Raw genomic sequence first — 20,787 nt, forward strand, 5'->3', positions numbered from 1 at the left:
TAAGGTTCCCTGTCTGGTAAGCTTGGTAAGCCTGCTTATGTAGATTTAATTGATCCTTCCCAAGGATCAGAACTTAGGTTCGGTGCTTCCTTTCAGACGGAGTCCAGAGGTGGCGCTCGCTGGAGGGTGGGCAGGGTTCACTCGGAGGAAGCTGAGGGTATGGAGTCCGGTTGCTGCCAGCAGAACTTGACTGGGAATCCAAACTTGAAATCTTGGCATGAAAGGCGAAGTCAGGTAGGTCCTCCAAAGGAGCTTGAGCTGTGTCCAAAATTGAGCCTGGAAATAAGTAAGGACAAGACTAATAAGTCTAGGCTTAGCAAAAACATGAAAGTCTCAAACTTGGCCAGTTGAATGTTATCACAGAGGCAAAACACTCAGGCATCGAAGTGCTGGCAGCATGCTCCTTTAAATCTCCCTGCTGATCACGGAGATGGGAAACACCTGTCCTTACCCACCAGAGCAAAAGCGGCCCCTAGGGGTGAAACATAGTTAATAGCAGGCACAAAATAAAGTCAGCAACTCCCAGAACCCAACATCATCCCCCCCTCAACGGCCGCCGCCTGGCGGCCCAGAAGAACCAACAGAAGAACGATAGTCACTAATCAAAGAGGGGTCGCAGATGAACGACCGAGGAACCCAAGAATGGTCTTCAAGACCACAACCCTCCCAATCCATGAGGTATTGCCAGCCCCTACCCCGCCGACAGGAGTCCACCGAATACATGGGATGCCCCTGAAAGTCCCGGGCGGGTGGTGGGAGTTCGGCCGGAGGGCAAAGCCTGCTGGTGGACACTGGTTTAAGCTGGGACACATGAAAAGTGGGATGGATCCGGAAACTGGGCAGGAGACGGAGGCGATCAGTGGTGGGACTAATAACTGATACAATCTCAGACAGACCTATGAACCTAGGAGAAAGTTTCCTGGAGAGAGTCCTGGGATGTCCTGGGAGGATAGCCAGAGCTTTTGACCAGGTTGATACAGAGGTACCGGCCGGCGCCATCTATCAGCAAAATGTTTGTTTTGGAGTGCAGTTCTTTGAAGGGCCCGGACAATAGAATCCCAAACCCACTTATAGCGGCGAATGGGATGTCTGACAGATGGAACAGCTATTTCCTTCTGGTCAGTGGGGAACAATGGTGGTTGATAGCCTAGCGAGACCTCAAAGGGGAACGACCAGTTGCAGATGAGATGTGAGCATAATGTGAGTATTACACCCAAGGTAAAAAATTACTCCAGTCTATGGGGTTAGAGGAAGTCAAACATCTGAGGATACTTTCGAGCTCCTGATTCATGTTAGACTGTGGGTGGTAACCTGAAGTCAGAGAAACCTTGGCTTCTAAAGCAGCACAAAATTGTCTACACACTTGGGAGGTAAATTGGGGACCTCGGTCAGAAAGGATTTCAAGTGGTATCCCATGAAGCCGAAATACATGTTTGACCAGTAAATTTGCAGTTTCGGAAAGCAGAAGGTAATCTCTTAAGGGGAATGAGGTGACAGGCCTTGGAGAAGCAGTCAACAATAGTAAGGATCGTGAGAGTTAGGCAGTCCAGTAACAAAATCAAGAGCAATGTGGGACCAAGGGCATGCTGGGATACTGAGGGGCTGGAGTAAACCTGCCGGAGGCTGGTTAGAGGGCTTGTTTTGGGCACATGTGGCACACGCTTTGACATATTCAGTCACATCCTTGTGTAACAACGGCCACCAGAATCTCCTAGAGATTAAAACCACTGTCCGACTGGTTCCAGGGTGAGCAGAAAACTTGGTCAAATGGAACCAGTGGATTAATCGTGCTCGAACAGAGGTGGGAACATAAGTATGGTTAGATGGTCCGGTCTTAGGATCAGGTTCATGTCGTAAGGCTTGTTGGACTAAACTCTCAATCTCCCAGGTTAGTGAGCCTATTATGCAGCTGGGAGGTAAGATGGGAGCAGGTTGTTTCTCTGAGTTGTTGGAAGAAAACTGACGGGAAAGGGCATCAGGCTTCTGATTCTTAGAGCCAGCTCTGTAAGAAATGCAGAGGTTAAACCGGGAAAAAAAAAGATTGTTAAGCTGAATGTTAAGACAAATTTTTGTGGTCCGTCCATACCAAAATTGGATGCTTGGCACCCTCCAGTCAGTGTCGCCACTCCTCCAGGGCCAGTTTGATGGCTAGCAATTCTCTGTCCCCCACATCATAGTTTCGTTCAGCGTTTGTTAATCTGCGGGAGAAAAAGGCACAAGGATGAAGCAGTTCAGTACTGTCTCAGAGTATTGAGACAGTACAGCCCCAACTCCCATGTATGAGGCATCTACTTCTAACGTGAACTGTTTAGCTGGGTTAGGGTGGACCGGAATGGGCACCGGTGAAACAGGTGAAAAGCGCGATCTGCCTCCGGATTCCATTTGAACTGGATTTTGGAAGAAGTTAATGCAGTTAGGAGAGCAGCAGTTTGGCTGTAGCTGCGGATAAATCTTTGATATAAATTTGCAAATCCAAGGAATACCTGGAGCTTTTTGCGTGAATCAGGGAGTGGCCATTCCAAGACTGCTTTGATCTTGTCCGGGTCGGAGCGAACCTGCCCACCCTCTAGAATGATCCCCAGGAAGGTGACTGAACTCTTATGGAACTCGCACTTCTCTGCTTAAATGAAAAGCCGATTCTCCAGGAGACGTTGCAGGACTTGACGGACATGGTGGCGATGTTCAATGAAGTTCTTAGAATAAATGAGAATGTCATCTAAGTACACAAAAACAAATATATTCAAAAAATCTCTCAGTATGTCATTTACTAGTGCCTGAAACACTGCTGGCGCATTGCTAAGTCCAAAAGGCATAACTAAATATTCAAAGTGCCCTAGGGGGGTCTTTAATGCTGTCTTCCACTCGTCACCCTTGCGGATGCAGACGAGGTGGTAAGCATTCCGTAGGTCCAACTTGCTGAACACAGTGGAACCATGGACTGGTTCAAAGGTGAGAGTAATGGTAAGGGATATTTATTCTTAACAGTGATTTGATTTAGTCCACAGTAATCAATACATAGGCGTAATGATCCATCCTTTTTTCCGACGAAGAAAAAACCAGCACCAAGTGGAGAGGATGATGGGCGGATGATTCCAGCTGCCAGAGACTCAGAAATATATTTCTCCATGGTGGTCCGTTCAGGACGAGAAATTCATCATGCAGAATTTCATCATGCAAAATAAAGTCAGCAACTCCCAGAAACCGACAACATTTTAACCAATTTATAGAATAATCTGAAACTATTGAGAAATAATTTATCAATCCAATTACCTGAGAGAGAGGTTTGTGAATGCTGGAGAAAAAGTAATGCATCATTTACATAAAGACTGATTTTATGTTCAATATTTATGCATTTTATGCCTTTAATATCTTTAGTTTGCCTGATTGCTGCCATTAGTGGTTCAATAAATAACAAATAATCAGTGGGAAAGTGGGCATCCCTGCCTGGTAGCTCTCTGAAAACAGAAGCTGGAAGATGTTTGGTTATTTGTCCTGATACATGCTGTTGGGGAATTGTATAATATTTTTAACCATTTTATGAAAGAATTTCCAAAACCAAATTTATTCAAGTTTGCAAACAAGAATTTCCAGTTAACTCTATGAAATTAAAAATTACCGATTATTTTGAGATCAACGTTATTACGGAAAATGGGACAGTAGCTGGTAGGAAATATTGGGTATTTTCCTGGTTTTACCAGGAGAGTAATGTAATGCAGAATTTATATTTGGTGAGCGTCTGCCATTTTCTTTGGTTTCCCGCAACATTCTTTGGAATGTTGGAATCAAAATACTCCAGAATTCTTTGTAGAATCCATCTGGCCCTGGAGCCTTTTTGTTAGGCGTGCTTGTGAGAGCTTCTTGGGTTTAGGCTGAAGTCAGTGGTAAATCCAGGGCCATCGCTTGATTATCTGATAATTTAGGAATTGTTACTTTACCCAGAAATTGATCAGTGTCGTTATCTGACGGGCCTATCTGTGGTATGTATAAAGCTTTGTAGAAATCTCTGAAAGTGCTGCTTATTCTTTTAGGATCATAAACTGTATTATCTGTCGAGTTTTTAACAGCAAATGTAGTTGTCCTTTCTTTTTTATGTAACCTGGTTAGCTAAAAAGCTACGTGATTTATTGCCATGTTATATTGTTTTCTATTCCAATTTGTTGTACTAAGATTTGGGATTTGTGTTAATAATTGAATTCAATTATAGTTTTGCTTTAGAGTGTGCCCAGCATTTTCTCCTCCTGCGAAGCTTCTAACAGTTTAATGGTTTCTTCTAATTCCTGAATACGTTTGTTTTCCTTTTTCTTCTTATGTGTTGAGAATGAGATTATTTTATCTTTCATGACTCCTTTCCTTGCCTCCCAGAGAACAGATGTTGATTTATGAGGAAGGTCATTATACCCCAAATATGAAGTCCAGTCTTTTTTAAAATATTGGTTATGTATAGATATTTTTATTATTATAAATCTACCCTCTGGATCTGTAACTCTACCTAATACTGTAAAGTTTATATTTTGTGAATTAAAATAGCTACTCCTCTTTGCCTGGAATTATAAGAAGCAGAAAACAAATTAGGAAACTCAGGTGATTTAAGATAATTTGCAGCTGTGGCAGATTTATGAATCACTTGTAATAAGACAATGTCTGCCTGTAGTCTTTTAAGCTGGTTAAAAATCTTTAACTTTTTGTCTTTGGTGCTGGCTCCAAGCACATTCCATTTGACAAACCTTAGTGTGCCCTTAGTTGTGCGTGTGTAGCTAAAGTTGGACAGTGCATGTCACCATAGAAACAGATAGACCCAAGTGGAATTGTAGTGCTTGGGATTTACTAAAATAAAGTCCAGAAGCAGAGGTATAGCTGAGAAAAAGACAGAAAGTTAAGAAGGTGCTGTGGGCGAGAGGAGGTCATAGATAAATGGGTAACAAACAAAATGCTAGGAGACAAAAAGGAGCAGATAGCTAAAAGGCCAGCCTTGGCCCCACCCACATCAAACAATGTAAACATCATGCTGAGCTGTGCTTTACATTAGATTACAATTGCCAGTTTTCTAACTTCTTATCAAACCAGTGTTACATGTTTTAGATTAACCTGCTGTTGCTCCTAATAAAGCCACGGAGTGATCTCCCAGTTTCTGAACATGACGATTAATTCTGTGACCATTCACATAGAGTTTGACATAGAGCCACTGTAGCTCTGGTGCCTTCAGTGATATATTTCTTCACAACTGGGAATAATACTCGCCTCCTATCATGGATCTTGGAACCTGATCATCAACGCTGAAGTACGTTCCCTGTAGCTCTGCCCAGACTTCTGACCTGCTCTTTTCCTTATAGTGCTAAAACTGTGCAACAATAGGCCGAGGCTGGTTGTTATCGGGCTTCTTACCTCCAAGCTGGTGAACACGATGTAATGTGATGTTTTTTACCTTGTTACTTGGGAGTTTCATCTGATGATGAAGACATTCACACACTGTGGATACGGAATCCTCCTCTGACCATTCTGGGATGCTTGAGAAGACCACATTAGTTAGTGGTTTTAGCTCACAAAGGAAAATAGCCTAATTAGCAAGCCTTGTGGTTGCACATGTGCTTGAAATATCATTAATACAAATATTAATATGTATACAAGAGCTGACATTGCGCTGATGTTGCATTATCTAATGATTATGGAGCGAATGAAATGGGTTATGTTGTAAACATTCTCTCTCCTGTGCGGTTTAAGCAGATCTGTTAGCTTATTAGCCGCTAGCAGGGACAACATTTAGGATGTTTTAGTCAATAATCCAACCTATTTTTAGCAGGTTAGAGCAAGGACATGAAGGAAAAACACAGATAAAATGGAGCAAACTTACATCATTAGTATTTAAAACATCGCATTGAAATAAAGTTTGTCTCAACTTCCAAACCAAGCCAATGTAGCTTATAACCTCATGCTCTGTGACCTGTTAGCGCTCAAATAGTTCAACTTTAGAACCATAAACAAAAGCAAACACCATGAAAAACACAATATATATATATATTGTTTTATCCTAAACTAATTTTCTCTGCCCGGACACTACCTCTGACATAAACCGTTCTGATGAACAGGAATGGAAAAGGTCCGAAGGACATTAAGTTAAGTAGCAAAGGCGAACAAAGAAGACTGCTGTCAGTAGCAGCTTAGGGATAGCTTTTGCTACTGAGATGATGTGATTGGTATCCCGCTTTCTCTCAGAGCAGTAAAATCATGCATAAAGCAGATCAGTCCTTAACAGTTGCCGGTTCTTCAATCGACTGAAATACATCAGATCATAGTCAACTTTGGATCCAAGGATTCTTCGAGTTTCAAAGACATTCAGGTTCTTGTGCGCTCTCCCCGATGCAATCACCTGGGCTGCCACAGGTTATGAGAAAGAGACGTGGCTGGGAAAAGTATTTTAATTACAGCTGTGACTCCGCTTTCCTAGGCTGTCGGTTAATGTGGTGTGTTTAGGAATTCAGTGTTTTTACCAGTCTCTTTGTTCATGCAGAGTTCGAGTCCATGTTCCATTACATGGCTAGGGCCCAAATGTATAGGTCCTAACCCCTTGGCCAGATTCAACTGAAGACAGTATTGGAACAAATTAACTTTGAAATGCCTTGTAAAATTCTACAGCAGCAAATGGCCTTATTGTTTTTGCGTACTTTGTGGCGCAAGAGTGAGTTCTTGACTTTTTATTGGCAGGTCCAATTCACCTACCGCATGCCAATGGGAAGCCGGAAAAGTTTGTCCAATAAGTTATGCATATCCATCGTGGCTGGTAAGAGTTCAGACCTATACAGCGAGGAGTAAAATTATGTAAAAACTGAATGAATGGAAACTGGTTGGTCATGCTGTATTCCAAACTTATCCCTGATACGAGGAATACGATGTGAAGACAGTTGGTGAGCTCTTAGCTTCCCTATGTTATATCCAGCCAGTTTCTGTGTTTTGAGTTTGTGTTTTTGTTTATTTCTCCTGGTCTGGTCCTTAGTTTACCCTTAGTTCTGTGTTTTTGACCTGGTAATTGGTTTCACTCCGTCTGTCTCCCTGCAGTCTGACCCACACCTGTTCCTAGTTCCCCTGATTACCTGGTCCCTCTAGTTATTGGTTGAGCCTGCTTCCCCTGTTTGTATTTAAGCTATTCTCCGCTAGTTCCTTGTTGTGTTAGTCCTGTCTTCCTTGCCATTCTGTAGTGTCTGGTACTGTGACTTGTTTCCTAACCTGATGTCGGGTGTTCTGTATTCTGGTCTGGTTGGAGCATGTCATACTCCTAGTCTCCCTGTCCAAGTACTGTGAGTGAGAGTAATTAAAACTCAACTTACCTTCATTCCGCTGGCTCTTGGCATCCTTCTCTGCACTTTGGTCCTACCACTAACCCGCAATTATGACACCCTGCCTTGTCATCGTTTTCATGTTATTTTGCTCGACAGTGTAATAACAGTCGTTTCGCATCGGCAGTTGTAATGAGGACAGGCTTAGTCTGTGGGGACACTCTGTGCTTTATTAGATCAATAGACAGATCAACTGCAAGCTCTTGGTACATAACGCCAATATTGACAGAGATCCTCCGAGTTTGAGATTATTGTACTTTTTTTAAGTAACCAGAGTAAGAAATAGTCTGACCTCATAGGTAAGCTTTTAAAGATTTTCCCAGTAAGGAATGTGAAATTGGGACAGTATTGAACTGATTAAGGATAAATTCATTAATTGACGATGTGATACGTTTATGAAATTTGACATTTGATAACAGTAATAAATTAAAACTTCACTGAGTAGGATAGTGAGGCCCAGGTGACAGGAGATATCAAAAGATCTCTTGGTCTGAGACAATAATAGGCTGGTGTGATACATCTTTCACCTTGGAATTTTGTCACCTTGGAAACAGCAAGAAATTCACTTGTATTAAATAAACTAAGAAAAATAACAGAGATCAAGGAAAATATATGATTTGAAAATTTGTGGTTTGAATAAAAAATAGTGGATTAAAATAAAAAAATAAAAAATAATAAAATAAAATAAAAAATATATATATATATATATATATATATATGCATTGCATTTTGTATTGGATTTAATGGTGCGCTACTTTTTGGCCCAGTAATTATTTTCTACATTCATTTATTTATTTCTGTATATATTCTTAATTATGCCAAGATTGGTCCTACATTGTCCTTTGTTGGACTCTGGCATGTTATGGGATGTCGACATATTCTGAATAGTAGTTTAAGCGGGCAGTTACAGGATGGGGGTGCTCACCGGGTCCGCTGCAGATTCCTTATCCAGAACTAAACCTTATTTCAGCAGCATGGAGACCATGGCTGTGTTGAGTCAATAAAGTTCTTGACTACCTCCACAGTCCTAAAATTATTTTGATGAGATTTTGCTTCCACGTATTCACATTTCTCGCCAAGGATTGCAAGTTGAGTAGAGAATTTATTCACTTTGTTTTGGAGTGAGACAGTATATCCATATGTGTTGACAGCGAGCACTCCATCCCAATCATGATGCATCTCAGCTCACTTACATCCATGTTGATAGCTGCTATGCTAGCACCAAACTCGGCTTTCCAAGAGTATACAGCTGTTGGAAAGCACCCAACAGTATACGGCGTCAACTATGCTAAAGTTTCCATCATAGCTAATTGGAGTTCAGACTTCCCCTTCAAGTATTTATTTAATAACAACATGAAGAAAACAAATGTGTCATCTTACAACAAGATATAACATCTCTTGTATAATTATTTTTCCAAATAATCATATAATCTAGACAAAAAGTCCTTCATGTACAAGTCCCATATCCGGTTCTTTATATATACAGGTCCTTCTCAAAATATTAGCATATTGTGATAAAGTTCATTATTTTCCATAATGTCATGATGAAAATTTAACATTCATATATTTTAGATTCATTGCACACTAACTGAAATATTACAGGTCTTTTATTGTCTTAATACGGATGATTTTGGCATAGCTCATGAAAACCCAAAATTCCTATCTCACAAAATTAGCATATCATTAAAAGGGTCTCTAAACGAGCTATGAACCTAGTCATCTGAATCAACAAGTTAACTCTAAACACCTGCAAAAGATTCCTGAGGCCTTTAAAACTCCCAGCCTGGTTCATCACTCAAAACCCCAATCATGGGTAAGACTGCCGACCTGACTGCTGTCCAGAAGGCCACTATTGACACCCTCAAGCAAGAGGGTAAGACACAGAAAGAAATTTCTGAACAAATAGGCTGTTCCCAGAGTGTTGTATCAAGGCACCTCAGTGGGAAGTCTGTGGGAAGGAAAAAGTGTGGCAGAAAACGCTGCACAACGAGAAGAGGTGAACGGACCCTGAGGAAGATTGTGGAGAAGGGCCGATTCCAGACCTTGAAGTTTTTTGTATTAAAAACACTTTTCTTTTATTGGTTGGATGAAATATGCTAATTTTGTGAGATAGGAATTTTGGGTTTTCATGAGCTGTATGCCAAAATCATCCGTATTAAGACAATAAAAGACCTGAAATATTTCAGTTAGTGTGCAATGAATCTAAAATATATGAATGTTAAATTTTCATCATGACATTATGGAAAATAATGAACTTTATCACAATATGCTAATATTTTGAGAAGGACCTGTATAGCCTACATTAAAGTAAAATATTGATACGTTTTAATTAGTTTAGTTTGGACTTTGCTAAGAGAGAGAGAGAGATCTCGAGGGGGGCACAGATAAGAGTAACAATTACCACACACACACACACTATATATATATATATATATATATATATATATATATATGCCCCCAGTGCTTCCCCAGCACCCCCTTTTAGCTCCACCCCTAAGTACTGGCAAGAATTTAAAACTACTTTCACCCCTGGTCCTAATACCACCGCTTTATTGGGCTGATATTCACTGGACAACACTTAACAGACCGAATAATTATTTAACAAAATAATCATATTTAATATTTAAAAAATATATTCATAATAATAACCACGAGACAGAAATCAGCTTCATAAATTTAAATTGAACAGGAGATGGTAAAGCCTTTACCAATAGCCACTCTACTGCGATAAAGGGATTAAGTTGAGCTTTTTGAACTCTTAAGAAGAGGTCATCATATCTGAGCAGAGACATGCAAAAAAACTGTATCTGAGAGAGGTTTTCTTGTTACAATCAGATAAGAAGGACGTCATTTTGATTTGGATCTGAAAGACGTAGTGGGCTGGGAAACTGTTGCCTTCTTTGAAACAAGAATGTCAGCTATTTATTACAGTACTGTGGGTGGCTTTTTATAAGCTCATTGGTTTGGTAGCCATTCATGGTGTACACCTTTATGCTTTCCATGTAATATTATCTGAACCTCTATGTAGGGCTTCGGAAGCCCATCTTGGCTCTCTTCCTCCCTCAGAGTGTAGGTGGTTGTCTTACAATCCATGTATTCACAGCCTGTGCTCTGGCCTTATCAGCAGTCTGAAGCTTGCATGCTCAATCGCCTGATTTGTCAGGGGTGACTCCAGAAGATTCTGATAGGCACTCCACAAATCACCCAGTTGATCTAAAATATCGACTAGTCACAAAAAGTCATTACACACAATAATGGTGGGCGGGACCTTGAAGATGTGACTTAATTAGGTTTCAAATGGTTTCAAAAATGCCTTTAAATCTGCTCCCCTAGAGACTAAAACACTCCTGGCTTCATCTCAGTGATTACAGGTATAAAAAGTGAGGCTCGCAGGCACTGAAAATGCCATTACTTCTTCTATGTAAAGGTAATAGGAGCACCACAAAAATCAAAGATAAATATATATGTTTTTTTAATTGCATTCCTACTGCTATTAAGCATGCTCAGGCTATGTTCTCCTTTTCAGCAGATCGTCTTTATTCCAAAGTCCAGAGCATATTAAGTTTTGGGCTGTGTAATAAAGTTCTACTGGAGCAAATTATGAATTTTCCTAAAGAAAATCTGAATGTGACAGTTTGTTATGGGTTCTGTAGGCCACATGGATTTCTAGCATTGAAAGAGATTATGTAAAGGATCATTCTGTTATTTTTCCCTTTGGTCACTAAGACTATTAACATTTCTCTTACACATATCATTTCAGAAAACAAAGATCTCTACATATGATAAGATGTGGGAGTTTATGAGCAGTCGGAGGCACTCAGTGATGGTGAAGAATATTGAGGAAGGCATTCACCGTGTGCTCACCTCTGACTACGCATTCCTCATGGAGTCTACAACCATCGAGTTTGTAACACAGCGCAACTGCAACCTCACACAGATTGGAGGCCTTATTGACTCCAAAGCCTATGGAGTTGGAACACCAATGGGTATGAATATCAAAAGTACATAGCATGTCTTGGTGAGGTAAAATATCTGCTGTTGCATCTTTAAGGCAAATTATATATGCCTTCAAAAAAACCACAGGAAAAAGAAAGTTATTGTACTTTAGGGGTCTGATATTAGTAGATAACACATGGATTATTACTAGTAATAATCCATGAGTTATCTGCTAAGTATTGTAATGCATGTGGCAGGGGAAAACCAAGATAAAGCAGCTTGTTCACACTATGGTTAAAAATATATATATAAAGAATTTAAATATATGGAATGAAGGTAAATGTTCTTCACGCAGACTTAGTGTAGAGATCATTATGGTATGGAACAGATTGAACACACACACACACACACACATTTTGATAGCAATAATATTTGACCATGATTATTTGGAAGAAGTCCACTTAAATTAAACAAACACTACTAATTCTGTTTCTAATATTTACCCTAGTTGCTTGGTTAGTTTTAGAACACGTTCTTAAACTAAACCTTAATACAGGTCCTTCTCAAAAAATTAGCATATTGTGATAAAGTTCATTATTTTCCATAATGTCATGATGAAAATTTAACATTCATATATTTTAGATTCATTGCACACTAACTGAAATATTTCAGGTCTTTTATTGTCTTAATACGGATGATTTTGGCATACAGCTCATGAAAACCCAAAATTCCTATCTCACAAAATTAGCATATTATTAAAAGGGTCTCTAAACGAGCTATGAACCTAATCATCTGAATCAACGAGTTAACTCTAAACACCTGCAAAAGATTCCTGAGGCCTTTAAAACTCCCAGCCTGGTTCATCACTCAAAACCCCAATCATGGGTAAGACTGCCGACCTGACTGCTGTCCAGAAGGCCACTATTGACACCCTCAAGCAAGAGGGTAAGACACAGAAAGAAATTTCTGAACGAATAGGCTGTTCCCAGAGTGCTGTATCAAGGCACCTCAGTGGGAAGTCTGTGGGAAGGAAAAAGTGTGGCAGAAAACACTGCACAACGAGAAGAGGTGACCGGACCCTGAGGAAGATTGTGGAGAAGGGCCAATTCCAGACCTTGGGGGACCTGCGGAAGCAGTGGACTGAGTCTGGAGTAGAAACATCCAGAGCCACCGTGCACAGGCGTGTGCAGGAAATGGGCTACAGGTGCCGCATTCCCCAGACCTGGGCTACAGAGAAGCAGCACTGGACTGTTGCTCAGTGGTCCAAAGTACTTTTTTCGGATGAAAGCAAATTCTGCATGTCATTCGGAAATCAATGTGCCAGAGTCTGGAGGAAGACTGGGGAGAAGGAAATGCCAAAATGCCAGAAGTCCAGTGTCAAGTACCCACAGTCAGTGATGGTCTGGGGTGCCGTGTCAGCTGCTGGTGTTGGTCCACTGTGTTTTATCAAGGGCAGGGTCAATGCAGCTAGCTATCAGGAGATTTTGGAGCACTTCATGCTTCCATCTGCTGAAAAGCTTTATGGAGATGAAGATTTCGTTTTTCAGCACAACCTGGCACCTGCTCACAGTGCCAAAACCACTGGTAAATGGTTTACTGACCATGGTATCACTGTGCTCAATTGGCCTGCCAACTCTCCTGACTTGAACCCCATAGCGAATCTGTGGGATATTGTGAAGAGAACGTTGAGAGACTCAAGACCCAACACTCTGGATGAGCTAAAGGCCGCTATCGAAGCATCCTGGGCCTCCATATGACCTCAGCAGTGCCACAGGCTGATTGCCTCCATGCCACGCCGCATTGAAGCAGTCATTTCTGCCAAAGGATTTCCGACCAAGTATTGAGTGCATAACTGTACATGATTATTTGAAGGTTGACGTTGTTTGTATTAAAAACACTTTTCTTTTATTGGTCGGATGAAATATGCTAATTTTGTGAGATAGGAATTTTGGGTTTTCATGAGCTGTATGCCAAAATCATCCGTATTAAGACAATAAAAGACCTGAAATATTTCAGTTAGTGTGCAATGAATCTAAAATATATGAATGTTAAATTTTCATCATTACATTATAGAAAATAATGAACTTTATCACAATATGCTAATTTTTTGAGAAGGACCTGTATATTCAAACTAAGAGTATGGAAGACTTTGAAACCTAGTAATAATTTGCATCTTTTAGACACTGTAGTCCAAAAAGAACTCATCTTTAAAAAAAAATCCTTGCTGTGGAGGATATATGATATCCAGTAGCAGCTTCTAGATGAATGAGAAAAATGTCCTTGGGGAGTGTGCATGTTGTGCAGGTCATTCGCTGCTGTTTGTGTATGCTCTGTTGCTCAGCCACAAAAGGTAATTTGAGTGACTGTTTAGCTGTGTGTGAAAACATTGGAGGTTGGCAATATTTGCTTTGGGTGATTGCATTTCTTGACTGGTGTGGTCCTTGCCCAGCTTTTCTGCAGTGTGTGTCCCTGTGCACAAGATCTTATGCATGCATTAGATGCTTTGCCAAGATGACCATGGTATGAAATCCTTTGAAACACATTACAATTTTTTTCAACTGTTTATTTCAGTTATATCTATTCATATTGCTTAGACTATACCTGTGTTTCACTAAAACAAAACAAAAAAGACAGAAAGGGGAAAGGAATAAAAGGCTGAAAAGTAAGCTCTCATCTGTGGCAGCATGTGCTCAGCAGTGGTTATAGGAAGGAGATATATAAATATCTCTGCACCTTTGTGAGCCATTCTTGTGTAGTCAAAACAATGTATTTGAATAGCTGTTCCTACCATTTTAGTATTCTTTGCCATATGTGCACCACCTTTCTATACAGCAACCTGTTCAGCAAATATCACAGTGACTTATACAGAGAGCAGATATCAGCAAACATTAGCACCTGGACAGTGTAAGAGCCACAGCAGTCAACAAACTGGTAGCTCCTGCAGTTTTGGAATGGACCCTTAGTTCACCTCACTGCTGGTTTCAACTACGAACCCACATGTTTCTCTGTACCGACAACGTTGTCACTGCCCCACAAAATGCCATGGCCAAAAACCTGGCTCTCTTTCTTTTAGATTTTCTTAAAAATACTGCGTTGTTAATATGCTGGCTGCGGTTGGAAATGTGAACGACCATGCAAAACAAAAAACAGATATCACCAAAAAATCAGAATTGAGCAGTAAGACCTGTAGTGTGAATGTAGCCTAAGTCGGACAACATTCTCATGATGTGTTCACTGCATGAAGCTTCTACTAGCAAGAATTAGATATACGAAGTAGTTTGGTAAACCAAATATGGACTCCTTAAGAAAGCAAAAATACATATTTGGTGTGCTCAGTTATTACAAAATATTGACAAAAATGCTTAAAAAGCTACATAACCTCTTATTCTCACTATGTTACTTTAAATCAGACTACACCACTTCTGTCTTAGGCACCAGTTATCTTAACTAAACTATCTCAAGCAGACATTTGTTAAGAGACCCAGTACACCCAGGGCATCAGGGCAGCACAGAGACACACAAGACAAACAACCATGTACATACACACTCATACCTAAGGATAATTTAGATTACCAATTAACCATGAGGCTTTTGGACTGTGGGAGGAAGCTGGAGTACCCGAAGAGAATACACACATGCACAGTGAAAACTTGAAAAACTCCAGGCAATGATTCAAACCCAGGACCTTCTTGCTGCAAGGCAACTGTGCTATCAACTGCTCCACTGTGCAGCCCTGCCAAAATTATTTCTATTTGCTAACTGCTAAAATAATGAGAGAGTGAATAATTTTAGATATTTGTTTACTTCAAATTTAGCAGTTCACAACAATTTTCTTGGTATTCAGTGAAATAGCCTTTTAATCTGTATGACTTGAGTCTAATGTTTTAGCTGTCCTTTCGGCATCTTCTCTCAATAGTTTGTTGGAATTTTGGTATTTAGACCCCATATCCTTCATGTTGTCTTTTTTTGCACTTTAATAATAATTCAATTCAGTTCAATTCAATTCGGTTTTATTTATATAGTGCCAATTCACAACACATGTTTTCTCAAGGCACTTCGCAAAGGGTTTGGAATGGTGTGGGGTTGTTGGGGAGGTTAGATTAAAGTACCGAGTGTTAGAGTTTGGCCATTTTAGAATGGGCTATGTTTAGGGGTACTACGTAAAACAAACAGATGCAGTTTGTCCATCTAGAGCCCACTGGTGGCCATTGTTATACTAAGAACCACAAGGATCTCTCTGTCAGACTGATTATAACCATTGGAAAAGGGAAGGGATCGCATAGGTAGCAGAAAAGAGGGTGTGTGTGTGGATTCATAAAGTTGTGCAGTTGCCAAGCACATTTAAACCAAAACACGGTAATCTCTGGGACACAGAACGTGTCTCCATTTTGTAGAATGATATGATTGCTGGACATTCCAACACTGTTTATTATTGCATATAATTGTTTGAACAGATGAAGGTGGCACCTTCAGGCAACTGATGTCTTTTAATTTTAACATGATCTCTCACAAGGAATTGGCCTGTTCGATTTTGCTCTTGGTCATTTTGGTACTTGTGTCCCAAATTATTTTAGCACAGAAAATTATTGGTTCTCAGATTGCAAACGATTAACATCTATCAGGTTCATTTAGTAAATCATGATTCCACATCTACTTTTGTTGTCTTTACATCTTTGACTATTACTAAATACATCATGTTTTATCTTCTTTCCCTAATGACTATCTATCATCATTCAGTTTTGTTAGACTGCATTAGTCAACGAAAGAAACAGGAAAAATGTGGCTTGTCAGCAGGCTGCATTTCTTCCCTCAATCTCTGTTCATGCCTAAAGGGTTTCTCTGTGTACCTCATAAAATGGGTAAGGGTTTAAAGGATCTCTGTAAAACTGAAATCACTTGATTTTTAAATATCTTTTTGGATGGTGACAAATGGTCCACAAATAGCGTTTTTCAACTCTTGCTCCTAAACCGGTTTGGTTCGCGTGTTCGTGAACTTTCATCAACAGTGTGTGTTACACAGCGTCGTAGCAAGACAGTGGAGCTTGTTGAGCTGTGTGCAATTTTCTTTTTAATGCAACAAGAGAGCATCCATAAACTTCTGTTAATACGAAAAAGGAGACGGTGATTCCATGCATAATGGTGCCCAAGAATAATGATATGTTATTTTTATTTTTTTTCTATGAATTTATTAAGTGTCATGCACCATGACATTGGGCCCTGCCTGCATATGCAGATACACAAAAAGAACAGCAAGATGGCCACCGAACAGAAATCACAAAGCAAGACAAACATTTACAAAAGCTAAATCACAGTATAATACATTACACTCTTAAGGATACAAAAGTCTTCACTGCCAAGCACTTTCAATACATTTTAGCTCACATAACACACATGGAGTAATGACCAAAATTCAATCTGAGAGACTCACCCACTCCTCCAGCTTCATCCAATGGCTTCTTTGTGCGTTTCCGCTCCAACCAATCAGCATCAAGTCCGGAGTAATCCTCAGCCAATGATCCTTCAAGGCTCAGCATTTAAAGTCTCCCATTCATGGATCTCCCAGCTGTCAGCCAAGCTTCGACTTTAGCTTAAAGATGTCTGACATCGAATCTGACGGCTCCGCTCTACTTTCAGTGATGGATCCTCGTCCGCCTTCCTCCTCCTCCGCCCGCTTAGCTTCTAATCTTACAGCAAGCGACATATTCCCAGCTTCTGACCTGGAACCTTCTCACCTCGCCCAGAACACTGAACTCCTGCCTGATCAAGATTCCTCTCCTTCTCCACCTCCCCAGCCTTACTCTTTGCCAAAAAAGCATACCAAGAAATCAGCAAACCCTCCTGCAAAAAGGCGTCGGGGTCGCCCTCCTTCGACTTCGGCCTCCACAGCCGCTAAACCAAGGGTTTCTACCGCTGCCGCTTCTTCTCCCATTGGCTTTTCCCCCCAGGATTCATCTTCGTCAGCCCAAATTGATCCTGCTTCGCTCATTTCATCCTGCCCAACATGTTCCAGGATACTATAACTCATTCGCCGATGCTCTTTCTCGCTCTAAATTTCAGGTCTTCCACAATCTCGGCCCGTCAGCCAACATTCAGCCCACTCCGATTCCTCCCTTCGAAGATCTAAAGCTGGATTAAACCAATCTCTTTATTCTCTTCTCCAATCAGCAGGCTATTATTGCAAATCAGGTTTAGCTCCGTCCACTTTTAGATCTTATTCCTTTGCTTGGCAAACCTTCGCTAAATTCTGTCTTGCTCATAACACTCCCCTCTTACCAGTTCTTATTCAACCGTTCTAGCCTTTATAACCTTCTGTTTTCAATATTGCCATTTTAAACTCCCCTACATTAGGAGCTTAGTGGCAGGTATCAATTTATTTTCAAAACAATGTTCTGCTATGAATCAGAAAAAGGCGGACCCAAGATTCAGCCAGACACAGTACTGAAAGTTTAAAAGGTTTATTCAGCCACAGGAAGACGTCACACAGGTAACACTCCTCACAGCTTCCAGGAATCATTGAGGCAGAAAGAGGGATTAGTGACTTGTAGTCTCTCCACATTTTGCAGGGATCAGAAAAGCCACTAACCTGCTTTTGTCTTGCGTGGAACTTGAAACCCAGAGGGGAAACCTCAGTGGGCGGCAGGCGGTGATCTCCACAGCACAGGTAAGAAGTGACTCCAGGCTGAATAATCCGAGGGCTAGGCTGGCTCAATAATCCAAGGACAGAAACAGGGTCAACGATCGGAACAAAAGGCGTCAGGCAAGGGGCAGGCAGAGGCATAAACCAGATGCAGGAAACAAGGTCGACAACCAGAATCCAAATAGTCCGACAGGAAGCAGGCAGAGGCAAAAATCCCAAGAGGCAAGGCAAGGTCAAGAACAATGATCAGACAGGAAGAAACGCTGGATATCTACTCACACAATGGCTTTCAAAAATCTGGCACCTCTGCTTGTCAGATTCAGTACATATCAGGGAAGACACAGGTGCTTGGCATTCCACAGATTGCACTACACTGCAGCAACCACCAGGTGCATTTAATCTGCTGATTGCAGCCAGGGAGACAGGGTAGAGCAGACGTGCCAGAATCATAACATATTCCCCCGAACCTACCTTGAGTCTTTTTTCAAATCATGATATCAAACTGTTTTAAAGGTATTGCTAAACATAGCGCTCCTCACTCTGACTCTCGGAGACCAGTTACACTTCCCCTTTTAAAAATTCTTATCACAGCCCGTTCTTCTAGCCCGTTTTCTTCCTATTTAAAATTCTTCCTTTCCAGTGCATTTCTCCTGGCTTTTTATGGCTTCCTTAGACTGGGTGAATTCACTTCCCCTAATAACTCTTTTGATCCGAATATAGACATAACTTTTTCGACCTCAAGTTCTATCCGGATAATTATAAACTTTGTCTTAAACACACCAAAGGGAAAAGCCCTTGCTTCATTTCTATCGCCCGCCTCGATATCCCTTTTTGTCCCTTTGAAGCCATGTTTAAGTTCGCTACAAAACGTCATAAACTTGGCTCACCTCTCACACCCCTTTTTCTAACTCCTGAAGGGGCCTCCATGTGTGCCTCCTGGTTCCTTAAATATTTTAGACAAACCTTAATCCTATGTAACCTGCCCCCCGGTCAGTTTTTGGGCCATTCATTCAGAATAGGGGCAGCCACCACTGCAGCCACTCAAGGAGTTTCTTCAGCTTCCCTTCAACAACTAGGCCGCTGGTCTTCTTCATCTTTCACTTCATGCGTTCGTCCAGACTTCCTTTCCGTTTTGGTCTTCCTTTTCAAAGGTCTCTAAGTTCTTAGGTAAGTCTTCATTCAATAACTGGTGATGGATGGCCTATTACATCGCTTTTATCATCTCAGGAATGATTCATCTCATTCATTATCCTGTTTCCCAAGGTTTTTTCGTAAGCATCATCAGCCTCATTCATTCATTCTCTTACCTCTTTGTCATCACTTCATTCTCCTCCCAATCAGGTACAACCTCCAGGGAATGGTCTTATTCAACTCATGCAGCCCACTCGTCTTTCACACGTTTCGCACAATCACGCACCACTGCATGCTTCAAAAGCTCTCACCATACGCAAGCCTCCGCAAGAGAAAGCCTATAAAGCCGCACTCTCCAGCATCCATTCATCATTTTCATGCTTTTTTTTGGGCACTCTTATAATCACCTACGGGCTCATTTTCCATTCTTATGCCTACGCAGGCTCACCCATTTGCATCCAATCATCATTTTAATGCCTTTTGTGGTGCTTATCATATATGCCTACGTGGCTCATTTTCCATCCTTATGCCTACGCAGGCTCACTCACTTGCATCCAATCATCATTTTCAAGCCTTCATGGCACCTATCATATTTGCCTACGCAGCTCATTTTCCATTCTTATGCCTACGCAGGCTCACTCATTCACTCATCATGTTCACGCCTTCACGGCGCCTTAGATATTATTGCTCGCTGCTCATTTGCCTTTCTCAGGCCTACGCAGGCCCTCTCACTCACATTCATGCTCGTAATCACGCTTTCATATCGCATTCATTCATCTCCCTCCATTCTTACTTTGTCTAACTCATTTCTCGCTCATCATTTCATATCTACTTCATAGCCCGGTACTTCCGGCATTTTACTTTTCCACTCCTACTGTCAGCCTTTTAACCATTCGATCGCACTTCAGCCTCGGTTTGGCCTCGGCCTTTTGGGGGAAGACAATTCTAATTCTAAGACATTCAATCAAGTTCATGCATCATCAGCATTCATGTCTTCCTCTGGGGTCTGAGCACCAAACAAATAAACATCAATTGTGTAACTTTTCTAATTGCATTTTGTGTTTCTTATTATGAGTCTCTACTGGATTGAAATAAATGTTGGCGTTCAGTAACCCTTTCGAATTTGCCCGCTTCAACTGCCAGTGGAAGAGTGCAAGTTCTCAACTGCACACACAGTGAACTTTGTCTTCTTGTCATATTTAACTTTACAAATAACTCTCTTTGAAACACATCTATACTTTTAATATAAGTTGTAAGTTTAGGTTTCGTACAAATTTCCTGGAATCACTTTATAGAATTACCATTGGTTTCATCTTGGAATTACCATTGGAATTACCATCTTGGAATTACCATTGGTTTAATTTGCCTGTGTTCAGCATCTGCGAGTGTAATGGAAATAAGTAGGTATACAATGCTTGTTTAGTCTGTTTTTGCAAACATATAAATAATGTTTAAACTGTATGTTCTTCATCACCACGATACTTGCTGCTTCTATTATCTGCAGCTTCGACGCACCCACGGATGATGTTGCATTTCCCGCAGAACACTGAGTATTCTGCAGTGCCAACTTTAAACCAGAGTTCAAGCTCTGGAACCTCTGTTCGTTGGTGGAGACACACATCACCAGTTTTCAAATCGCGTTCGGGAACTGAAAGGGGCCCGACCGTGCTGGTGGAACAGGGGTAAAAAAAACGAAAAGGGTGACTGTGGTTCAATGGGAAAGAGTAGTTGTCTTGAAATCAGAAAGTTCTGGGT

General features: G+C 41.0%; 1 protein-coding gene across 2 annotated transcripts in view; it reads left to right on the forward strand.

Moving 5' to 3' along the window:
* The window catches only part of grik2 (glutamate receptor, ionotropic, kainate 2), a 559,972-nt gene that overhangs the window by 475,929 nt on the left and 63,256 nt on the right, over positions 1-20,787 (forward strand). For both annotated transcript variants that reach the window (XM_047360664.1, XM_047360665.1), the window contains exon 14: positions 11,089-11,314. In XM_047360664.1, the coding sequence (XP_047216620.1) occupies positions 11,089-11,314 (226 nt within the window). The remainder of the gene's footprint in view (positions 1-11,088; positions 11,315-20,787) is intronic.

This window comes from Girardinichthys multiradiatus, chromosome 3 (assembly GCF_021462225.1).
Source record: "Girardinichthys multiradiatus isolate DD_20200921_A chromosome 3, DD_fGirMul_XY1, whole genome shotgun sequence".
In the NCBI taxonomy this organism is placed as follows: Eukaryota; Metazoa; Chordata; class Actinopteri; order Cyprinodontiformes; family Goodeidae; genus Girardinichthys; species Girardinichthys multiradiatus.